Below are 23,303 nucleotides of genomic sequence, written 5' to 3' on the forward strand. Positions count from 1 at the left end.
GGCATACATTCAGTTAACATATAAGGTTATCCATACTGCACTGTTTTTTTTTTAGTTTTTGTTCAAGAAGTCAAATAGGTCAAGCGTGAAAAAGTCTCTACCAGCGTAGCAGCACCTGGGGGTCACAGTCCTATACTGTGGGTGATTGGGTCCGAGAGTGGGACTGCGAGACTCCCCACGTGTCGGCCAGCCGTGAGAGAGAGTACTTAATGTACTGGCGTGTTAAGGCTGTCTATGTGAGCAGCTTAATTTAGTGTGTAAGTGGTGTCGGAGCGGGGTCTTATTCAGTAATGTCTCTAGGGTACAGATGTGTCTTGCTGACGTGGGTCATGCAGTGCCCTGTCAGGGGTAAGGCCTGGATTTTTGATACATTATTTTTATAATATGAGATTTACCTGTAAGTCTGTAATAGATTAGTTAGGTTTGGGATTGAGTTGTGTGGGTCAGTTAAAAATAATAAAATGTCGTCCACAAATAATGCTAACATCTGTTCCCCGGCAGGTGTAGAAAGCCCCTTTGTGGTGGAGTACTTTTTGATATGGCGAATAAGGGTTGGACATAAAAAAAAAAGACATAAAAAAAAAAAAATCAAAGGGGACAGCGGGCAACCCTGACGCGTTCCATTAGTAATATCAAAGGCAGATAACAGAAAGTCTGAGTTAAACACCCTTGCGGTGGGAGTAGAGTATAAAACCAGGACACTCCTTATGAAGTTGACAGAAAACCCCAATTTTTATATGGCCAGCTCCATAGGGGGAGGGGGGATGGTGTGTGTGTGTGTGTGTATATATATATTATTTTTTATTTATTATTTATCTATTGCCTACACAGTCTCCTAGACGCAACAAGATACACACTCTCTCTCTCTATATATATAAAAATGTTTATTGACAAATGGCAACTCCAGTACATGCTTTAATACACTCTACAATCACTGTCTAATTGAGTTGGGTGGTCAGGGACAACCACAGATTTTTCATAACTACATCTCCCATGATGCTCCGCCAGTGTGATATGTGGTAAAGTAACACGGGAGTTGTAGTTCTGTGACACCGTGGGGCCTGCCCAGTGTGACGTGGAACGTTTGCCAGGCGTTCCACTGGCAGGGTGGATTTAGTGCCAGCACTGCGTGACGTAGTTTTATCGCGCCGCTTCCAGGCTTCCCAAGGTGTCACTTCCGGGGCACGGTTTGTGAGAAGCCAGTCATCTCTGAGGAAGCCTGAGATCCCTGGGGATCCTTCCACACTGCCAGCCGCCATCCAGGCCCCTGCTAGGGGGTCCCAGCGTCCCTTCCCTGAGGATGAGTAACGCCAAGCGGAAAGAGGAGCAGCCCGTGTCCAACGGAGGGGTGAAGGGGAAAGTGTCTCCCTGGAGCAAAGCGTGGAGGGCGGATGCAGCATGGGAAGACAAGGTACTGCTTACTATATATGTACCAGGACAACTTCACTGGGTTATTATAGACAGCAAGCACTGGGTTATTATAGACAGCAAGCACTGGGTTATTATAGACAGCAAGCACTGGGTTATTATAGACAGCAAGCACTGGGTTATTATAGACAGCAAGCACTGGGTTATTATAGACAGCAAGCACTGGGTTATTATAGACAGCAAGCACTGGGTTATTATAGACAGCAAGCACTGGGTTATTATAGACGGCAAGCACTGGGTTATTATAGACGGCAAGCACTGGGTTATTATAGACGGCAAGCACTGGGTTATTATAGACAGCAAGCACTGGGTTATTATAGACGGCAACCGCACTGGGTTATTATAGACGGCAACCTCACTGGGTTATTGTAGACGGCAACCTCACTGGGTTATTGTAGACGGCAACCTCACTGGGTTATTGTAGACGGCAACCTCACTGGGTTATTGTAGACGGCAACCTCACTGGGTTATTGTAGACGGCAACCTCACTGGGTTATTGTAGACGGCAACCTCACTGGGTTATTGTAGACGGCAACCTCACTGGGTTATTGTAGACGGCAACCTCACTGGGTTATTGTAGACGGCAACCTCACTGGGTTATTGTAGACGGCAACCTCACTGGGTTATTGTAGACGGCAACCTCACTGGGTTATTGTAGACGGCAACCTCACTGGGTTATTGTAGACGGCAACCTCACTGGGTTATTGTAGACGGCAACCTCACTGGGTTATTGTAGACGGCAACCTCACTGGGTTATTGTAGACGGCAACCTCACTGGGTTATTGTAGACGGCAACCTCACTGGGTTATTGTAGACGGCAACCTCACTGGGTTATTGTAGACGGCAACCTCACTGGGTTATTGTAGACGGCAACCTCACTGGGTTATTGTAGACGGCAACCTCACTGGGTTATTGTAGACGGCAACCTCACTGGGTTATTGTAGACGGCAACCTCACTGGGTTATTGTAGACGGCAACCTCACTGGGTTATTGTAGACGGCAACCTCACTGGGTTATTGTAGACGGCAACCTCACTGGGTTATTGTAGACGGCAACCTCACTGGGTTATTGTAGACGGCAACCTCACTGGGTTATTGTAGACGGCAACCTCACTGGGTTATTGTAGACGGCAACCTCACTGGGTTATTGTAGACGGCAACCTCACTGGGTTATTGTAGACGGCAACCTCACTGGGTTATTGTAGACGGCAACCTCACTGGGTTATTGTAGACGGCAACCTCACTGGGTTATTGTAGACGGCAACCTCACTGGGTTACTGTAGACGGCAACCTCACTGGGTTACTGTAGACGGCAACCTCACTGGGTGGCTCACTGTAGCCACTGGGATGTGTAGATTTTTTTTTCTTTTTTATTTATAATATGCTACATATATAACATTTATTTAAAGGTGCCTAATTTCACAGCGATATATATATATACACACACACAAAATACAAAAAAAGTCTTGCACTCCTACCAATAAAGATTTTAACCCGGTGCTTGGTTGCACAATAGATACAAAACCAAAAAAGGCCAGCACTCACAGGATTTGCAAAAAATAGAAAAATATTACTTTTACTCCGTAGTCAACGTTTCAGCACCACTTGTGTGCTTTCATCAGGACAGCATACAAAACATAAATGAAAATACATTGCTTAAATAAGAACATCAATTAGATTGGGACTCACCATTCAGGTCTGACGCCAGCTAATTCGTGATGGATTTCAGCCTCTAGCCGCAAAAACGCCGGGAAACATCTCCTTCCGGCTAATGCATGCACTGTCACATGATCCGAATGACCACGTGACGTGACCGATCACTATGGAGATCAAGACGCTATTTGCGTCTAATGATCCGCCCTCCAGTTACTTCCTGGTAGATCGTGTGTCCCATCACTATGGGAACGTACTGCGCATGCGCACTAGGTCTGCCATTCCGAAATCCAGATGCATTCTCGTGATAAATACGAGTAGCTAACTGTTAAGGTATTAGGCTTTAAACATAGGCAAAGCCAAGGGAGTATATACAAAGGGGTGCATATGGACTTCTAGCTACCCCAATAGAATCAAGAGATAGACATATCCTCCCGTGGCAAAAAAATATTTAAAGGTATAGTGGACTCTAAAGACACTACATACAGGTCTTCTATAGAACAGTGCTCAAATCATTTAAAGGTATAGTGGATTTAAAGACGTTTCGTGCAAGTCTTCTATAAAGCATCGCTCAATGCTATTATTATGTGATAAGCTATCCCAATTTGGGATGGACAAAGTTATTAAAGGGCAATATCACCCACCATCTTGAGGATATTACCTGAGTGTCATAATAAACAAGGGAAAGTGATACCTGCTTTTTAAGCGTGTATAATACCGTGTGTGATAAACATCATGATAGATGTAATCTCTATATATAGTGATATCAATTGCTAACATGCAACTTTGCTGTTATGTGTGAGTGCTATTTTACGCATAAAGTGCATAATGCTGCAATATAAATAAAAATACAAACGTGAACTGAAAAACCAATTCAAATATAGACTAAAAAAATGCCCAAACAAATACTTACACTGCAGTGAGCAGCAGAAGAAATAACCTTCCATCCTTCCTAAAGAGTAAATAAGGGTAGTCCCTAACTCCCAAGCGAGAGGGCTAACCCCTCCCATGCGAATACCTATACTGAGACCAATATGAAGAAAGTTATAATTTGGCAGCCAGATACCCAAATGGGGTTTCCCAATCCAAGAGATAGAGTGAGCATAACATTAAATCATAATTAATATGAATTAAAAATAGAGGAAAACTTAAACTCATCATAAGGAGGGGTCCTTACACAGCTGGATACCAAGCCCCCTTCCATAGATTACCATAACGTGGTTTCTAAGGCCCTTACTCTTGTAAAAATGATTACAAGAAGGCTATAAATGACAATTTTTCATTTAGTCCATGTGGGGCTAATGTTCCCAACTTTTTGATCCACCATGTCTCTCTTTGTAATAGACGTTCCTGTCTGTTACCGCCCCTTCTTGAGACGGGGACATGATCTATGGCCACACACTTCAATGTTGTGAGAGGATGTCCTCTTTCCAAAAAATGACGTGCGACTGGTTTGTCAGACTTATTGTCCCTATAGGCCAGTCTAATACTGGACCTATGTCCCCTAATCCTTTCACAGAGGGCCGTCTCGGTTTTCCCAACGTAGTTGAGTCCGCATGGGCATGAAAGTTTGTAAATTACAAAGTCCGTCCGGCAGGTAATTCTGTGTTGTATTTTAAAAGTCTGTCCCGTATGTGGGTGGGTGAAGGTTTTACAGGGGATCAAGTGACCGCAGGTTACACATCCTAGGCATCTTATGCATCCATTGTTGCTCGTGTTCCTATTTGTCGGTAGGTAACTCTTGATGGGATCAGTCTGAACTAAAAGATCCCTTAAGCTTTTGTTGTTTTTATATGAGAACATTGGTTTGTTCCGTACGCTTTCTGGAAGAAGCACTCAGGAAGGCCAGGGAATACATGACCGAGGGTGTGATAATGACCCGGGACAAACAGACCCGAACCCCCTTTCCAATGACCTACAACTCATCCACAACTAACATCTGCCGAGAGATTAATAAGAATTGGCACATCATGGAGAATGATAAAAGTCTTCCAGAAAGCGTACGGAACAAACCAATGTTCTCATATAAAAACAACAAAAGCTTGTATAAATATATATATATACACACACACACACACAAATGGAAGCTTGGCACTCTCCTCCAAAAATAATTAATTATATCACATATGCCTGGGTGCAAATTGCTGGCGTCAGATATATATACTCATAAATGAAAAAAATCTAAATGCATTCACAGGTCTTCGAATTAGTGGACAAATTGGTGCTTTATTTGGTCATCAAAAAAGTGTACAAAAATCAATCGACGTTTCGACCCTGCCGGGGTCTTTTTCAAGATCTATATATATATATATATCTCTATCTTGATTTTTGTATTTTTCGTGAATAATGTGCTGCAAATTGTATAAATCGTCTGCAAATTATATAGATTATATAGATAGAGAGATTTATTAATTAAAATGCAGCACATTATACATACAAAATACATCTAAAAAAATATATATTCTCAGATATAATCGTTAGTAATAAAACATAATTAGTATTTTAGTGCTCTTTAAATGCATTATTTCTTCAGAATGTTGAATGAATTGTAAATAATAATATCTCTATCTCTATCTCAAGTTTTAAGAGAAAATGTGAAAGACACTGGACTTCATTGAGGGCAATTGTAGGGCGAGGTTTTGTGTGTGGCACACTCAGCAGCAATTATTCCACTATTTTCACAGCTGTTTGTTCCAGATTTAGGACTTTGCACCGTGGTTTCTTCTTGTGCAAATATCTCCTTGAGATAAATACATGTTAGAATGAATTGTTATTGCTGACGCAGAAGTTCTGCATTAGCAATACAGCAAGGAGGAAAGGGGCCGCAAGGGAGGCCTTTGCACATAGTGGGTACGGTGGTTAGACTGCTCCCAATCTGAGAATTTCATAAAGATAAAAACTTTATGAAATGCTCTCATTATTTCGCAACCCAGTCAAAATACATTCTAAACTAAAGTAGGGACTATTTTGTCTTGGTATTTTCCTACGCTTGACAAAAAGACAGAGCTTATTGTCAAGACCCAGCTCTACTGACGGCTGAGGGTGAAAAGGCTCTGTCTAAGCAGGGTCCTTCATAGACCTCAAAGTTGTATTCGTACATGCATGAGAGTACAGCGCTGATGTCTGCTCCTGGTACTAAGGCGACATTAGCTGAAGAGGACTGACAGGAAGAGCATGGAGGCAGCTCACCTTCCCCTGCACCCTGCAGCAATGTCACTGTTGGGGGTCTTTGCAAATTATGCAAAGAACCCACACAGTGACTGCGCTGCTTTAAGCCACAGGTGAATTACATTTGCTGCGTCTGTTTGTGCCCACCCCCCATTCATACCATATTTGATTTTCCTTCTTTTTTGTTTAAATGTGAAACGTTCCTTATTTTGTTTTCTTCTGTAGACACATTTGTATGGCCATGTAATCAGTTTTGCCTTGTTCCAGAATGTAATTTATCTTATTACTCGGAGGTCATGAACTAAATTTATATAGCTTGACAATGCTTAATACATTTTAATTGGCATTTAGAATACTCTGTCAAAACGCATGTTATGGATTTTGCTAAAATATAAGTGGCAACATAGCATTTTGTGATGTACCGTGCCACAGCAGAAAAATCTGATTTTGAGCACTTCTTTCCTTAAGGATTGCCATAGTGACTTATATTTCTAAGACCGAGAGCTTCTTAAGAAGGATAAGGATTATTTTACCCGGGAATGCTGACTCTGCATGTATGACATGCTTGGTGACAGCTGTGAAAAGACTTAAAGCCTTTTTTAAAAAAAACTTTTTGTCACTTCACAGTGATTGAAAATGCCACAAGATGTAAATAGAGCATGCGTTACCAAAATCACTTCTTGCTACCACACGAATATGGTTTTGGCGCTCCTTTGCAGTAGTGGTCTTAAGCGCAGCCATTTCACACAGTATATTAATGATTAATATAATAATGGTTATAGCTTACTCATTCTATGCAGCTGTAACTCCTACAACAGAATGATCAATGAACCATAGTTTACGTATTTGACACAATAAACACCTTAACTTGAATATTGAATATTTTTGTATTTTATTTTTTTTGTATTTTATTTGGATCATAGCTGCACAGGTGGAAGACTGTTTCAAATTAATAGCCATGCAGTTGTTTCTTTATATCTGCAGTGTGTTCAGTCTGCATTTTTGAATGTCTTACACTTGCTTTTTCTACCAACAGGATGAATTTTTGGATGTGATCTACTGGATCCGTCAGATCTTGGCTATTATATTGGGAGTGATCTGGGGAATTGTACCGCTGAAGGGTTTTGTGGGAATAGCAATGTAAGTATTGTCTATTAAGACTTCATATAGAGCTTTGTATGTCCTGTTATTTTCTTCAGATATTATATAATGGGGTTATATCTACCATTGGTGATAGATAGAGTGTCCGCTGATACCCTCAGCCCATCACTACTGCCTAAGGGAAAATCTTCTGCATTGGAGCTGGATGAGGAGGGTGGGAAAAGGGCGCACAGGCAATATAGAAAGGACTTTATTAAACTTTTCAAAAACAATTTAATCCCATAAGATGCTACCCATGACCTTCAGACACCATAACAATTTTATTGAAATCAATTTTTCTGTAGCCCAGAGCGCTCCTTTTAATAGTTTTGATCTATCTATCATTCATCTCAAACAAGGAGAAGCGCACTCTCGGGAATTTTTAAATCAAACTTTTCACTGCTTTTTAAATATCAAAAGCTGACAATCACCGCACATCTATGTTTTAGTCTCAACAGGAGGCTTTTCTCAAGACATAGTATTGCACAGTGAACAAACTTAAATAACCTTCCAGATAAGTGCGGCTGACCGTGAAAAGTAGGCATGAACACCCGTAATCAGTGAATTAACTACTAAAATAACAAGGGCTGAGCATCGGTGTCTGTCCTGCCTAAAAGTGAAAAACAATAAAGATATAGACTTGGTCGCACTGCTGCCAAGCAATCACGCATTTATAGTCAAACTTTTAAGTCTATATCCTAAATTAAGAAAGATCCCAATTAGACAGTGACCAAACATTTCTGCACTCGAGAAGGAGGGGGGGGAAACCCAGTTGGACCACACAGGTAGGTAGGTAGGTGTAGGTGTGTGTGTGTGTGTATATTCCACAGCCGGAGAAAGAGCTTCGCCAAGCTTTCAGCAACTTGGTTTTGTAAAAAATGCAATAAAGTGTGTATTTCTCGAATTTATCTTTTTGCCCTCTTTTATTTACAGGCCCACTCGTACGTTGGTTTCGGCACACCACAACCAACTTTGCTCACAGTTACTATCCATTACGTATTTAAATTCCGAGCACAAGTTAAAAGGCCTGAACTTGTGGAGGCCTGAATTTGTGGGAGGAGTAAGTCCCCTACTTAAACTCCCAGCCCCTACTCACCTCTGCCTTTCAGCTGATTGTTCCCACCCACCTACACCCTGTTATAATTACATTCTCCTTGGTGGGCCCTCTTTTATTTACAGGCCCACTCGTACGTTGGTTTCGGCACACCACAACCAACTTTGCTCACAGTTACTATCCATTACGTATTTAAATTCCGAGCACAAATATATATATATATATTGTGTGTGTGTGTGTATATATGTATATATATATATGTATATATATAATCTCCACCAGAGGGTGCTGTGGGATCTTGATATACTCAGAAGTAAAATGCTTAAAAGTATAAATAAATATCCAGTGATACAGGTTGCAAAAAATACAATATATACATTAAACATGTCTGATATTAAATACCACACTCGTGCATATTAAATAACATTTCATAGTCACAATAATTTTATCCTGTTGTCCAAGAGCCGTAGCAATACACTGATTATCTGAAATCATCGCTTGAGGCGGCCCCTCAAAGCCTTCTAATTGGTATAATATTAACATGTGTTGCCACTAAGGAGGGATGGGAGCAACTTGTAGGCACTGTACCAACTTAATTTAGAAAACGTTGATTTTAGTACCTCAAATACACAAACTGGCATTAAAAAATAAATAAAAAATAAATAAAAAAATAATCATCATGTCTGCAAGGGAAAATATCTTAACATCTAGCACCAGAGCACTGTGCGCTCTGACAACAGAAATAAAATATGCACAGAATTGACACTTTGCACGTGTGCCAGGGGTGTAACTATCCCCTGCTACAAAAGTGGAAATTAGTCATTATGGGGAGTATTTCAAGCTAAAACACAGCACGTACATACTAGTACCACCATGGTCACTTCAAATGACTGAAGTGATTATAGTAACCCCTTAAAGCAGAGCTGCCCAACAGGTAGATCATCAGATGTTGTAGTACTACAACTCCCATGATGCTTTGTCATTCTAAAGGCATGCAAAGCAATATGGGAGTTGCAGTTCTACAACATCTGGGGGATCTACCTGTTGGGCAGCCCTGCTTTAAAGCATCTTTACCTGCTGAACACTGCTGCAAAATTGTTGTCTTGTTTGTTCTGAGATGGTTATGTGATTTCTTCTATCCTCTTGTCGCTTTTAATCATACATTTTTATTTTTTATTCTGCAGATTTTGTGTGCTAAATGCCGGCATACTGTACCTGTATTTTAACAGCTTCCAACAAGTAGATGAGGAAGAATATGGGGGAACTTGGGAACTTACGAAAGAAGGATTTATGACATCATTTGCCCTTTTCTTGGTACCAGCTTCTTTTGTGTTTTTATATATAATGATAGACATTAAGTAGGATAAAGTGTAAAAATAGAACATTTCAAATATTGTTGGCCTGGAATAAAGTCATTCCTGTCGCTTTACTGTTAAAAAAAATTTGAAATCACCAATTACAACAATCAATGGTAGTTGTCATTTTAGGTGTTTTATCCCCTTGCTTTTTGATGTCATCCACAAAATGTTTGAGTGACAATGTCCGCATTACTTTTATTGCACTAAAAAAAAAAATCATTAGTAAATGTATATATTTAAATTATTTATATTTAATATAATATATTTTATATTTAAATGTTAATCTACTTCCAAAGTTGCCATTACTGTGGCTGTGAGCAGTTGGCGTGCCTACGTATACAGTGCTAAGTGTTGCAAAGTGCAATACACATTATGGGAGGAAATAATCTGACAGTGTGCAACTTCAGACACATAATCTGACAGTGTGCAACTTCAGACACATAATCTGACAGTGTGCAACTTCAGACACATAATCTGACAGTGTGCAACTTCAGACACATAATCTGACAGCGTGCAACTTCAGACACCTAATCTGACAGCGTGCAACTTCAGACACCTAATCTGACAGCGTGCAACTTCAGACACCTAATCTGACAGCGTGCAGCTTCAGACGCCTAATCTGACAGTGTGCAACTTCAGACGCCTAATCTGACAGTGTGCAACTTCAGACGCCTAATCTGACAGTGTGCAACTTCAGACGCCTAATCTGACAGTGTGCAACTTCAGACGCCTAATCTGACAGTGTGCAACTTCAGACGCCTAATCTGACAGTGTGCAACTTCAGACGCCTAATCTGACAGTGTGCAACTTCAGACGCCTAATCTGACAGTGTGCAACTTCAGACGCCTAATCTGACAGTGTGCAACTTCAGACGCCTAATCTGACAGTGTGCAACTTCAGACGCCTAATCTGACAGTGTGCAACTTCAGACGCCTAATCTGACAGTGTGCAACTTCAGACGCCTAATCTGACAGTGTGCAACTTCAGACGCCTAATCTGACAGTGTGCAACTTCAGACGCCTAATCTGACAGTGTGCAACTTCAGACGCCTAATCTGACAGTGTGCAACTTCAGGCGCCTAATCTGACAGTGTGCAACTTCAGGCGCCTAATCTGACAGTGTGCAACTTCAGGCGCCTAATCTGACAGTGTGCAACTTCAGGCGCCTAATCTGACAGTGTGCAACTTCAGGCGCCTAATCTGACAGTGTGCAACTTCAGGCGCCTAATCTGACAGTGTGCAACTTCAGGCGCCTAATCTGACAGTGTGCAACTTCAGGCGCCTAATCTGACAGTGTGCAACTTCAGGCGCCTAATCTGACAGCGTGCAACTTCAGGCGCCTAATCTGACAGCGTGCAACTTCAGGCGCCTAATCTGACAGCGTGCAACTTCAGGCGCCTAATCTGACAGCGTGCAACTTCAGGCGCCTAATCTGACAGCGTGCAACTTCAGGCGCCTAATCTGACAGCGTGCAACTTCAGGCGCCTAATCTGACAGCGTGCAACTTCAGGCGCCTAATCTGACAGCGTGCAACTTCAGGCGCCTAATCTGACAGCGTGCAACTTCAGGCGCCTAATCTGACAGCGTGCAACTTCAGGCGCCTAATCTGACAGCGTGCAACTTCAGACGCCTAATCTGACAGCGTGCAACTTCAGACGCCTAATCTGACAGCGTGCAACTTCAGACGCCTAATCTGACAGCGTGCAACTTCAGACGCCTAATCTGACAGCGTGCAACTTCAGACGCCTAATCTGACAGCGTGCAACTTCAGACGCCTAATCTGACAGCGTGCAACTTCAGACAAAAACAAAAGCTGAAAGATTGAGAGTACGGCGTGTGCGTCAGTGCACTCACCTGAATATACATTATAAGAGTGTTGTTGTGAGTAACGAAGCACTCCGCTTTAAACAAGTTTTAAAGCAGATAAAGCTTTTTAAGACACCTTTTGTTATTTAAAAAAAAAAATAGCCTAGATTTAGTTCTCGTATAATGTGTAAACATGCCACTATTTACAGAGTACCCAGTTTTTGGCAGGAGATATATGTAATAGACTATACCAAGGGCAGGCAACTTTCGGCACCCCAGATGTTGTGGACAGCATCTCCCCTCATGCTTTGCCAGCATTATGGGAACTGTAGTCAGCAACATGTGGAGTGCCGACCATTACCTACCCCTGGACTGTACCTTGCACCTAATGTATATCCCTTTGAATGTTATTGTGATGTCATTTACCGTATAATATCCACTAGGTGGAGCTGGTGTCAGTTATAGAAGAGATCATACCACTCTGCACTATACTACAATTAATAGTACATTCAAATACACACTAAAAGTTAGCTATTAGATATGCCATATTTAGCTGTGCATTAGATATATTTTGGTTTTATTTTAACTAACTTTTGTCAGTATAATAAAAAGTGTCCTCTCTATTTTCATATTAAACAAGTAGGGAGTACCCTCTTTTAATAGTATTTAATAGTATTCTATTGTTGAGATCAGCATCGCAAACCATTTTGTAATTCTTTCATTATTGTCTAATGTAGCCTACTGGTTTCAGGAAAGCCAGTACATTGAATGTCTTACGAAGTGATGTACCTTTTTATAGACCCTGATTAATGGTATTTGTGCAATTGAAAAGGGATTTGAAAGTTCCGATTACATCATGGCCTTTATTCCAAGTTTACAATAGACAAAACATGTCACATTTTTGTTTTACTTTTTAATTGAAGCATTGGTAAAGAATACTGCATGTAGTTTCAATATAAAACCAGTACTTTGTGAACATAGGTGGTATTCTATCCTCTGCTGGACATCCCCATAGATATATAATCTAACAGTGGCCACCTCTGTTAATCTGAAAGAGCGTGCCAGGCTCTCCAAATTGCTGTCCTTACTAGCCTACTGACATATGTATATCACTACGTATCCAAGGGAGAGAGTGGGTCGGTGTATTTAGGCTTAATTCATAATGTGTCATTGTATCAGATAGAAAGTGTCTATGTATGCAAGAATGTTATTAGGAGATATGGGGCTTCCGACATTCACTTTTATTTATGCCATTAATTTTCCTAAATGGATGATCATTTTTGAATATCATCTCATGCAAAAAAATTGTTCCTCCAATGTATTTTAAAAACCTGACTTTTTGTTTCCCCTTTCTTTCTTACAGGTAGTGTGGGTCATTTTCTATACCGCAATACACTTTGATTGACATGGATTTTTAGCTCCCTTTTTTGCCAAACTTATTTTTTTTTTTTTTTCCTTTTTGAGGAACCATGATTCCCCCCCCCTCCCGTAACCCCCAAATTAAGGCCTGCTATGTAGACACTGTGGAGTGTACTAAAGATGAAATTTTTTTTTTAAACACTCATTGACTGATTTATTGTTTGAAGCTCTGCCAGTGATAGTCGAGAGTCCTCGTGAAATGGATCAGTTAACCTTGGAGGTGCCAGCCTATTAACTGCCATTGATACCCACAGCAGAGAAACTTAAGTGGTCAGCTTCCTTTGCCACTTAAAAGATCACATGGTCCAATTTCAGTGTCTTCCTTGCGTTTCGCCGGTGTCCCAGAACTAGTTTCCAGAATCTGACACTGCTTCTCCTTATTGATGCTATTCCAGACATTCTGGATATTTTTACAATGGAACATTGAGGGCTACTGCTGACAATTTTTTTAACCAGAAAATGTAATGGAGAGTACAGCTGTAAAATAAATTCTTGACATTTCTTCTACCTGGACAAACCGCAATGTTTAATTCTTTCTCCAACCCTTTGTTGGCCAAGAGGTTTAAAATATTTTCTAGGCTCCTCATTAGGGGTTGAGAAAGCCTTGATCCTTTCTACATGACAGTATTGAACAAAATGGTATTTAAGCTGGTGAGAATGTGTTTTTCAATTAAAGTTGATTGATTGATTACTTTCTTATATTACTACTTGTTTATTTGGATCTAGTGGGAGTGGGGCAGGAAATGCCATAAACTTGAATGGGCACCTGGACACTCATCGGGGCTTGCTGTAAATTAAAATCCCAGCGTGAGTGTAAACTTTATTTTTGTATTTTTCATAATGAAAAATATTTTATAAACATTTGCATTCAAAGTATATCAATCAGGATATCTTGGAGAAAAACAATAGAATACGGAATACAAATCTAGCCAATTACGAAATAAGTGAACACAAGAGGGTACATATGAAGGTTTGCCACACAAGGGTCATGTCAACAAGATATGTTACTACCGTGGATCCCAAGGAGTATAGAAGCAAGACGTTATCATTTCAAAAGGATAAGAATAGTATCCATCATATGCCTCTAAGACAGGGCTGTCCAAAAGGTAGATACCCAAATGTTGTAGAACTACAACTTCCATGATGCTTTGCATGCCTTTAGGATGACAAAGCATCATGGAAGTTTTTATTTATTTATTTATTTTTTTACATCTGGGGATCTACCATTTGGGCTGCCCTGCTCTAAGGATTAGACTGCCATTGAAGTTTGAAAAGGATTCAGAATGTCATAACCGGACCTTCAAGAGATGAGTTTAGAAGGGGAAGGAGAGAAAGAAAAAGAATATAGGAAAACTAATTGGGCATAGAACCATGTACATTAGGGGAAGCAGTCGAGCAAGAGTGACTAAATCTATTGAAGAAAGAGAGAAAAATTGTAAATGTTTTGTTCAAGAAAACCGTGGTGTAATGCATGTTTAGAAAAACACTTATTTTGGATTTTGACCATTGTAGAGGAAGTCACCTGCTGTTGTATAGCTATGCAAAGGCATGTCACCAATCACAATCAAAAATCCATTTATTCATTAAGAGAGAAAATCGTACAAAACGGTAATACTTAAAGAAGTGTAGTCTGGGGACAGATTTCCAATCTACTGGCAGTGTAGAAAATAGGTAGAAATGCAATTAAATCTCTATATTCTGGCAAGTGGTGTTCTAACCCTTCTTGTAGACACACTGGTATCAAATAAGGATATATTTATTATAATTTCAGTATCATCTAAAGATGGTTTCATAACCGTTTTTTTAACATGTATACTTTTAATATTTTCAAAAAGTGTTGTCAAATGTTCTGGAACTAGATTATCCTTCAATCCTATGCACCTCCCTATGGATTCAGAAAATTGGCCTTCATCAACACAAATATTATTTCAGATACAGACACAGAGTATTGTGTGATATGTTCTAACCTCAGTATGTTTGGAGGTAAATCACTTTTATCTCTGTTTATGGTGACCTAGCCACACCTCCCCTGGCTGTTCTAAGTGGTTTAATTTTCGATCAGCTCTTATCGTACTGTGTGTTTCCTGGCCATTCATGGCAGCATCACTAATGGGTTAGCTCCGCCCCTAACATGAACAGGACAGGAAACAATCAATCAATTAATCAACCAGACTATAGGTATAAAAGGTCCCTCCTCCTTCCAACCCACAGTCTTTTTTTCTGTCCTTAGCAGGACAAACAGGAATTATACCTTAAAATTTTATTTTTGAGGCCACCTTCCCATGTTTACCATGGGTTCCTTCCAGATAAAGTTCAGCCTCTCTTTATCTGAAGAACTCAGTAATCAGCCTGCAAGAGCAGGACTAACTGAGTTAGGGTACATTTTAGTATATGTACCTCTTTAAATGGAAGGGCTGTATAAAAGATTAATGATGTGGGGTCGGTGTATCCTTAAAAATTCCCCTTTAAGCATCAATAACCCCCCCCTCAGATTTGTGGCAGAGGAGAAGCTGGGTAAGTGACTGATTTATTCTTACCCTAAATACTGGAAAAGAGTGCCACTATGGGCCAAAAATATACGATTATAAATATGGCTCTTTTTTTTACAGCCCGAGCAATCCACAAGAGGATTCACCTAGAAAACATAAAAAGAGAACCAATAGGTGTGTGAACTGCAATCAAATTGCACCTAGTGGACGTAACTTATGTCCAGATTGTCTGACTGAAGCCGCTGAAGGAAGGGAGAGAAGAAAGTCTCCACAGACAGAATTGAAAAAATGGATTGCAGAGGCGATCGCAGAAGGGTTCAAAACCACAAGCAAGATGTCCTCATCTAAACGCCTGAGAAGAGAAGAAATCTCCTCGGAGTCCAGTGATAATATGGAGATGGAGGATATGTCAGACGAAGAGGGTGAAGCTGAAAATGTTTCGAAAAGTCTGGATTCTAGAGCAGTTGACAAATTGATCAACATAATCAGAGAGACCCTGAGATTCCCAGAGAAAGAAGCTGTAATGAAGGAATCTGATAGATATTTTGAGGATTTGAGAGCCAATAGGCCTACTTTCCCAGTACACGCTGCCATAAAAGAGATAATTTCTCAAGAATGGCAAAAACCAGAAAGAAAAGCGACACTGAAAAGTAAGGTGTTCAGATTGTATCCTTACGCTAAGGAAGACTGCAAAACCTGGAATTCTGTTCCCAAGATTGATGCCGCAGTCATTCATATGGCAAAAAAGACAGCCCTTCCCATTGACTCCATGGCTTATTTGAAAGAACCTATGGAAAAAAGGCTAGATGCCAGCCTGATAAAGTCGTACCTGGCTTTAGGATCAGCACTACATCCAGCAGTAGCATTAACAACATTAACAAGATCTTTTAAGGTATGGCTAGACAACTTAGAAGAAGATATCACTAAAGGAGTTCGCAGAGAGCATCTACTGGAAGGAATGAGAGATCTGAAGCTGGCAACTGAATTTTGCTCAGAAGCATCTCTGGATGTTGCCTGAATGGTGGCGAAGAGCATGGGCCTCTCTATAGCAGCAAGAAGAGCTTTATGGCTACATTCTTGGGGGGCAGACTACGCTTCAAAAGCATCCCTGTGCGCACTTCCTTTTCAAGGGGATCTCCTGTTTGGGAAGGTGTTGGATGAAGCGATACATAAGGCTGCAGATGGGAAGAAAGCGTTTCTTCCTCAAGTCAGAAAATACGGCTCTACAACATGGAAAGATAGGCGATATAAAGACCTTTCGAGAAAGTAGAGCATATAAACCGGGGAAAGAATATTCCAGACCAAACTGGAGAAACACCCAGCAAAAATCTTCCAGAGGAAGGGGAGCTAGACAAGGTAAACATTTCTGAACGTGTGCCAGCCCAGCCAGGTATTACATCTTTTCTATCCTGTCTGGGTCAGAAGTGTGACGGACGCCTGGGTCCTTTCAATATTGGAAGAAGGATACAGGTTAGAGTTCGAGACCATGCCAACAAAAAATGTCTTTACCCAGTCTCGGGTAGCAAAAGGAGAAAGCCATGAAAGATTGCATCTCAAAACTCCTGAAAGATCAAGTAATAGAATGCGTTCCAAAAAGAGAAAAGAAGAAGGGTCACTATTCTACTGTTTTTCTAGCCCCAAAACCTCAAAAGAAGTGGAGGCTTATCCTGGACTTAAAGAAGTTGAATTTAACACTAAAAAGAAAATCATTCAAGATGGAATCTATTTCAACGATTATTCCAAACATCAGTGCGGGGGATTGGATGACATCAATCGACCTGAAAGATGCGTACCACCAGATCCCAATCAACATGGGGCATCCGAAGTTCCTCAGGTTTTGTGTTTTTGGAAGTCACTACCAGTTCCGGGGTCTCCCATTCGGATTAAGCCTGGCTCCGAGAACATTATCAAAGGTGCTTATCGCATTAGTCGCAGTAATCAGAAAGAAAGGGATAGAGATATACCATTACTTGGACGATTTTCTGATTATAGGACCATCCAGCCAGACGGTAGCACTCCACACCAAGTGGGTCGTGAATATACTCGTGAAGCATGGGTGGAAACTAAACTTGGAATCAGTGGAAAGAATGGAGAGGATTCAGACAAAGATAAGGAATCTTCACTAGAGTTGCATTACGGCACGGGAATTTATGAGCCTTATAGGTTCCCTTACATCAACTATAGGCCTGGTGAAATGGGCACAGTGGAAGATGCGCCCGATCCAGTCGCAGTTTCTACGAGAATTTAAGACGCAAGAGGAAAACTGGGATCGAAACATTCCTATTTCTCGAAGAACATTAGACGACCTGACTTGGTGGGAGAATACCAAAAACCTTTCTGTGGGGTTTCCCCTGGAGGATCCAACTTGGATCACGGTGACGACAGACGCAAGTATATGTGGTTGGGGTGCACACTTAGAAAGGGATTGGATTCAAGGATCCTGGACTCAGAGAGAGAGCAAGCTGCACTCAAACCTAAGGGAACTGAGAGCACTTTTATATGCCCTGCAAGGGTTTCAACACGCAATATCGAATTCTTGGGTGAGGGTCCAGACGGACAACAGAGCAGTGGCCTCATATGTAAACAGACAAGGCGGAACCAAAAGCAAGGCCCTGTTGCGAGAAATATCTCCATTGATGGAATTTGCTCAAGACAAATTGCAGGGCCTGAAAGCAGTATATCTACCTGGGAAAGAAAATGTTCTGGCAGACTATTTGAGCAGAACAAAAATTCTTTCGGGAGAAATGGCAATTAAACCCAGAGGTTTTTCAACAGATAGCATCAAGGTGGGGCACACCCCAGGTCGATTTGATGGCTTCGTATCGGAATGCTCAAGTCCCGAAGTTTTTTTCTCTGAAGGCAGAATATCAGTCAGCAGGACAAGATGCCTTTTCCCATCATTGGGACTTCGATCTGGGGTATGCATTCCCTCCCCTGCCTATGATTCACAGGTTGTTTTTTTTTTTTTTAATTCTTTATTTTTGTAGTGCTTTGCATTAACTTACAGGTTTACATAGACATTGTAATTGGCAACAGTAAAGGTTATCCAGCAGCATATATTACATGTCAGATGAACAGCACTTTTTGTTTTTATAAAAGGTATAGTTTAACATTAGAATAACATCAGATTGATCTTGCTGGTATGACATATGGTCTTGTTAAGTAAGATTAGTCAAGGATCTACAAAATGGTGCAACAAGGCAGATAGTAACATAGTGTGAACAAAGCTGTTCGAGTAGGTACACGGTTTAGCAATGTGGTGAGACATGCGTCTAGTCTGCCTAGGCATAGTATACGTGACTGCGTGTTGCATTAAGCTAAGTCTACATGGTTAGTAGCTGGGAGGCCAAGGTAATAATTCCAACAGAAACCAACACAGTGTAAATTGCAGGCTGGGCAAGCTTGAAAAGATATGTTGGTATATAGGACTTGTAGGCTTAATGTATAGATATGTTGGTTCTGAATATTGAGCTACATTTTTACTAAACGTGAAAACATCCTATTGCAAGATGTGGTCAGCAGAGTAGCAGGCTATGGTTCAGTGGTAGTGTGTAAAAAGCATAGGAGCAGGCTACTTTATGAGTAAGAGTCCCCGCCGGGTGCATGCTGTCAAGGGGCAAGCCAATGGGTATGTGGACATATATTTATATCAGGCATAGAGTAGAGGTACATGCAATTAGCTAAGACATTAGAACCATACGTATAATGAGAGTTCTGTGGAGAATACAGCTCGGTTCCCCAGGAGTCCGCATTGTTCCGTTGCTCAGGAGACCCCTCCGGTGCTCGGAAGTGGAGTCTAGACCTCTGCATGTGGATTCTTCAGTGCTTTCCCGGTGTCTGTTCTGCTGAACTGCTGTCGCTATATGTGAGACAGGTGATGGATTCTTTTAGTCGGTGGCTTTTCAGACTGTCATCTGGTGTGTCGTGGAGTACAGACCGTGAGAGTCCGCAGGTCGGGCAGACTTGTTGCAGGCTGGGTGTTGTGGGAGCGCCCGATCGGTCCTCCAGTACAGTTGTCGCACCGGCAGCTGGCATACTCGCTCCTGGCAGGGAAGGTTGCTGCCCACCACTCCGTCTCTCCCATGCAGCCGCTGTTTCCGGCTGGTTCGGGTCATCTGTGCCTCTCCTTGCTGGCTTAAGTGGCCGCGATGGCTGGGATCAGGAGGTAGGAGCCATTTTAGCTGGAATCTTGGGAGGGAGATGATATACCTCATGGCGCCCGCCATTTTGGAGGCAGCAATCGAGCCCCTCTGCCTCACGCTCGCGGTCACCGTGTGCGGACCGGGATCACCCCCCCGGTCCAGAGGGGGGGGGAAACGGGACCGGGGCCGCACAGGTGTAGAGTTGCTGTCAGGCTCCGTTAGGCGGGATAGTGGAGCGGCGGCCGTCCACTCCACTCACCGCCAGGGAAGGATCCGCTCGTTGCTGCAGATATCTCCCCTCCAGGGGACTAAAACTCGGGGAGCAAGCCTCTCCCTGGTTCCGGTAACCTGTGTCCATCGAGGGCCGCAGTAGTGGGTGAGTTGGGTGCTTAAAGGTATGTTCCATAAGCTTTAAGGTGTCTGCATTTGCAGGAGCTCAGCCATCCTGCGACCGCTCTGCTCGGCGGCCCGGCCCCGCCCCGATTCACAGGTTGTTGAGGAAGATTCGGAAGGAAAAGAAGACAGTGATTGCTATACTTCCGAGTTGGCCGAGAAGACCATGGTTCCCCCTCCTGAACAAGATGTGCGTGGGTCCTCCATGGCCTCTTCCTCTAAGAATGGACCTGTTGATACAAGGTCCAGCGGTGCATCCCAATCCGAACCAATGGAAATTGGCGGCATGGCTCTTGAAAAGCAGAGACTTTTAGAACAAGGAGTACCAGAGCCGGTGGTGAATACTTTACTGAAATCCAGAAAAAGTTCTACATCTGCATGTTACCACAGGATATGGGATGTGTTTCGTGTATGGGCGAATAATAAGTCCAAGAATTTCCTACAGCCTCGAATTTGGATGTTCTGGAGTTCCTCAACGAAGGTCTAGAAAAGGGCTTAAGCTTAAGCACTCTGAAGGTGCAATCATCAGCCCTATCAGCCCTGTGTAACACCTCCTGGGCATTAGACCCCATCATTGCGAGGTTCTTTAAGGCAGCTATACGCATAAGACCTCCTTCTGGAAACTATGCTCCTCCTTGGGATCTTCCTTTGGTACTGGATGTGTTGTCAGACAACCCCTTTGCTCCGTTGGATGAGTTGGGTATTATTAATCTGACGTACAAGACTTTGTTCTTGGTGGCAATCACGACAGCAAAAAGAATGTCGGAGATTCAAGCCTTCTCCAGTGATCCTGACCACGTTCAGGTCTTTCATGATAGGATTATCCTAAGACCTAAAATGGAATTCCTACCAAAGGTGGTTTCTAGTTTTCATTTGGCTCAACAAGTGGTTCTACCTTCCTTTTACCAGAACCCCTCTTCTGCGGAAGAAGCTAAGCTCCATCAGTTGGATGTGAGGGAGTGTGTCATGAAATATATTGAGGTCTCAAACAAGTTTAGAAAATCGGAGCAGTTGTTTATTATCCCGTCAGGATACAGACAAGGGGAGGCGGCATCTACAGCTACTTTAAGGCGTTGGGTTTCTAATACCATCAATATGGCATATAAACTAAAGAAAATATCTCCTCCGGAAAAGATAAAGGCGCACTCTACGAGAGCATTGGCCACCTCCTGGGCTAATTGGGCAGAGGTTCCTTCTGATGACATATGCAGGGCAGCCACCTGGTCGTCACCTATAACCTTCATCAAACATTACAAACTGGATGTGGTCTCTTCCTCATCATCCTTCGGTAGAGGGGTTTTGTCCTCAGTGAATCTATCGTGAATAAATTCTCCTTTGCAGCATGATATTGGAGTCTCGTTTTATTTACCCTCCCTTGATTATGGAGCTTGGGTATTACCCATTAGTGATGCTGCCATGAATGGCCAGGAATATAGAAAATTTTCTCCATACTTACCGTAATTTTCTTTTCCTGGCTATAATTCATGGCAGCATCAGCAACCCTCCCAATATTTTTTTTTTTTTAAGCTTTATACTAGACTGTGGGTTGGAAGGAGGAGGGACCTTTTATACCTATAGTCTGGTTGATTAATTGATTGATTGTTTCCTGTCCTGTTCATGTTAGGGGCGGAGCTAACCCATTAGTGATGCTGCCATGAATTATAGCCAGGAAAAGAAAATTACGGTAAGTATGGAGAAAATTTTCTATATTACTTGTAAACATTAACTCCTCCTCTGTAAATTGAACTCTAATCACACACAGGAGGTTGTTGCAGGCTATTAACAGACAAGAAATAATATATTCAAAGTTAAACATGCTGTGCAATATAGGTCATTCAGAATTAAGACTCTTTCAGGAAGTGTGTAGGGAGGCTGTGTGAGTCTCAGACTGGGGTGTGTTGCTAGGGCTGCATAAACTATTACAAAGGTGATTTTACTCATAAACAGCAGAATATTGAGCAGTGAGAGTGCAGGTGGCATGATCTATACACTAAAACCACTTAATTAAATGGTCACTATAGTCACCAGAACAACTACAGCTTATTGCATTTGTTCTAGTGAGTAGAATTATTCAGAGAAATTGCAGTGTTTACATTACAGCCTAGTACTGATTCCTTAGATGGCTGCTAGAGGTGCTTCCTTGGGCAGTGCTGCAGAGTAAGCAGCACTGCCATCCAGGGTCTCCACTCTCTGCATGCAGACACTGAACTTTCCTCATAGAGATTCATCTCTGTGAGAACATGCTGATTGGTCAGGGCTGTGATTGACTTGTGCTGGCACTTCCCATGATCTGCCTCCTTGACAGTCTTAGCCAATCCTACGGGGAAGCACTGTAATTGTCTCAGGCCACCACATCTGATGATGTCAGCAGACAGATGCAGTTCACAGGCAAATGGGGGCAGAGCCAGGAGCTGCATACTTGAATACAAGTAAAATGTTACTAAATGTAGTGAGGCAAGAGGGAACCAGGGGGGCTAGATGGTGATTTTAACACGTTTGTGTTCTTGACCCTATACTGCTCCTTTAAGCTTTGTCCTTTTAAAGTCAATAATGGAATAAGGTTATAAAAAACATCAAAGTTCCTAACTCTACAAAGCCCCACCAAGCAAGCAAATTAGATTGGAGTGGAGTGCTAATGTGAGAGCTGCGTTATATAAAGCTGGTTGCAAATGAGTGCCTGCAGAAATAAGGACTTCGATATTGAACCCTCTTTCATATGTTCAAATAATGAAAAGTAGAGTATACATACCAAGCAAGCAGAAAATATGTTGACTGTTTATAGACCCAAATCAATTTTTAGCTGCATCTATTTAGTGTTGGTGGAAAAGTGCAAGTTTTTAGGTTATTCACTAAACAAAACCTTAGCGTGTTAAATGTGAACGTATAAAGTGAGATTAAAATAGCCGTGACTATAGCAGAGAGGGTGGTTTTATTTTTTTTTTCTTCTCCATATTTGCTTTTTTTTTGCCTCAATGTTGACATTTAGATTTCATTTGCTAAAATAGTTTATTGAATAGGGAGGAATAAATGTCAGAGCATTTAAAGGTACACTGTAGGCACTATAACTACTTCATCTCAATGGATTTGTTATGGTACCTGGAGGTTCCTGGGAACCATGTTACGTTAAAGGTATTGAATATTTTAACAAAAATACAGTACGTCTAGCACTCTACCTGATAAAATCATAAAGTCAAAAATACCAATGTGCTCCACAGCGCAGAAATTATATTCCAAAGAAAAAATTAATGCACTCAC

General features: G+C 41.7%; 1 protein-coding gene across 1 annotated transcript; it reads left to right on the forward strand.

The window, feature by feature from the left end:
* The first annotated feature begins 1,146 nt into the window (after positions 1-1,146).
* On the forward strand, positions 1,147-13,728 carry RAB5IF (RAB5 interacting factor). The gene is made up of 4 exons (XM_063453253.1): positions 1,147-1,411; positions 7,285-7,388; positions 9,627-9,756; positions 12,969-13,728. Exons 1-4 carry the CDS (start codon positions 1,301-1,303, stop codon positions 13,008-13,010), a joined length of 387 nt encoding a protein of 128 aa, XP_063309323.1. The 5' UTR covers positions 1,147-1,300; the 3' UTR covers positions 13,011-13,728.
* The last annotated feature ends 9,575 nt before the right edge of the window (positions 13,729-23,303 follow it).

Source organism: Pelobates fuscus, chromosome 5, assembly GCF_036172605.1.
Source record: "Pelobates fuscus isolate aPelFus1 chromosome 5, aPelFus1.pri, whole genome shotgun sequence".
NCBI classification, from domain to species: domain Eukaryota; kingdom Metazoa; phylum Chordata; class Amphibia; order Anura; family Pelobatidae; genus Pelobates; species Pelobates fuscus.

Coding starts and splice junctions, on each gene's coding strand:
- RAB5IF (XM_063453253.1), top strand. CDS start 1,301: ATGAGTAACGCCAAGCGGAAAGAGGAGCAGCCCGTGTCCAACGGAGGG. Junction 7,389..9,626: donor GGTTTTGTGGGAATAGCAAT/GTAAGTATTGTC, acceptor TTTATTCTGCAG/ATTTTGTGTGCTAAATGCCG. Junction 9,757..12,968: donor CATCATTTGCCCTTTTCTTG/GTACCAGCTTCT, acceptor TCTTTCTTACAG/GTAGTGTGGGTCATTTTCTA.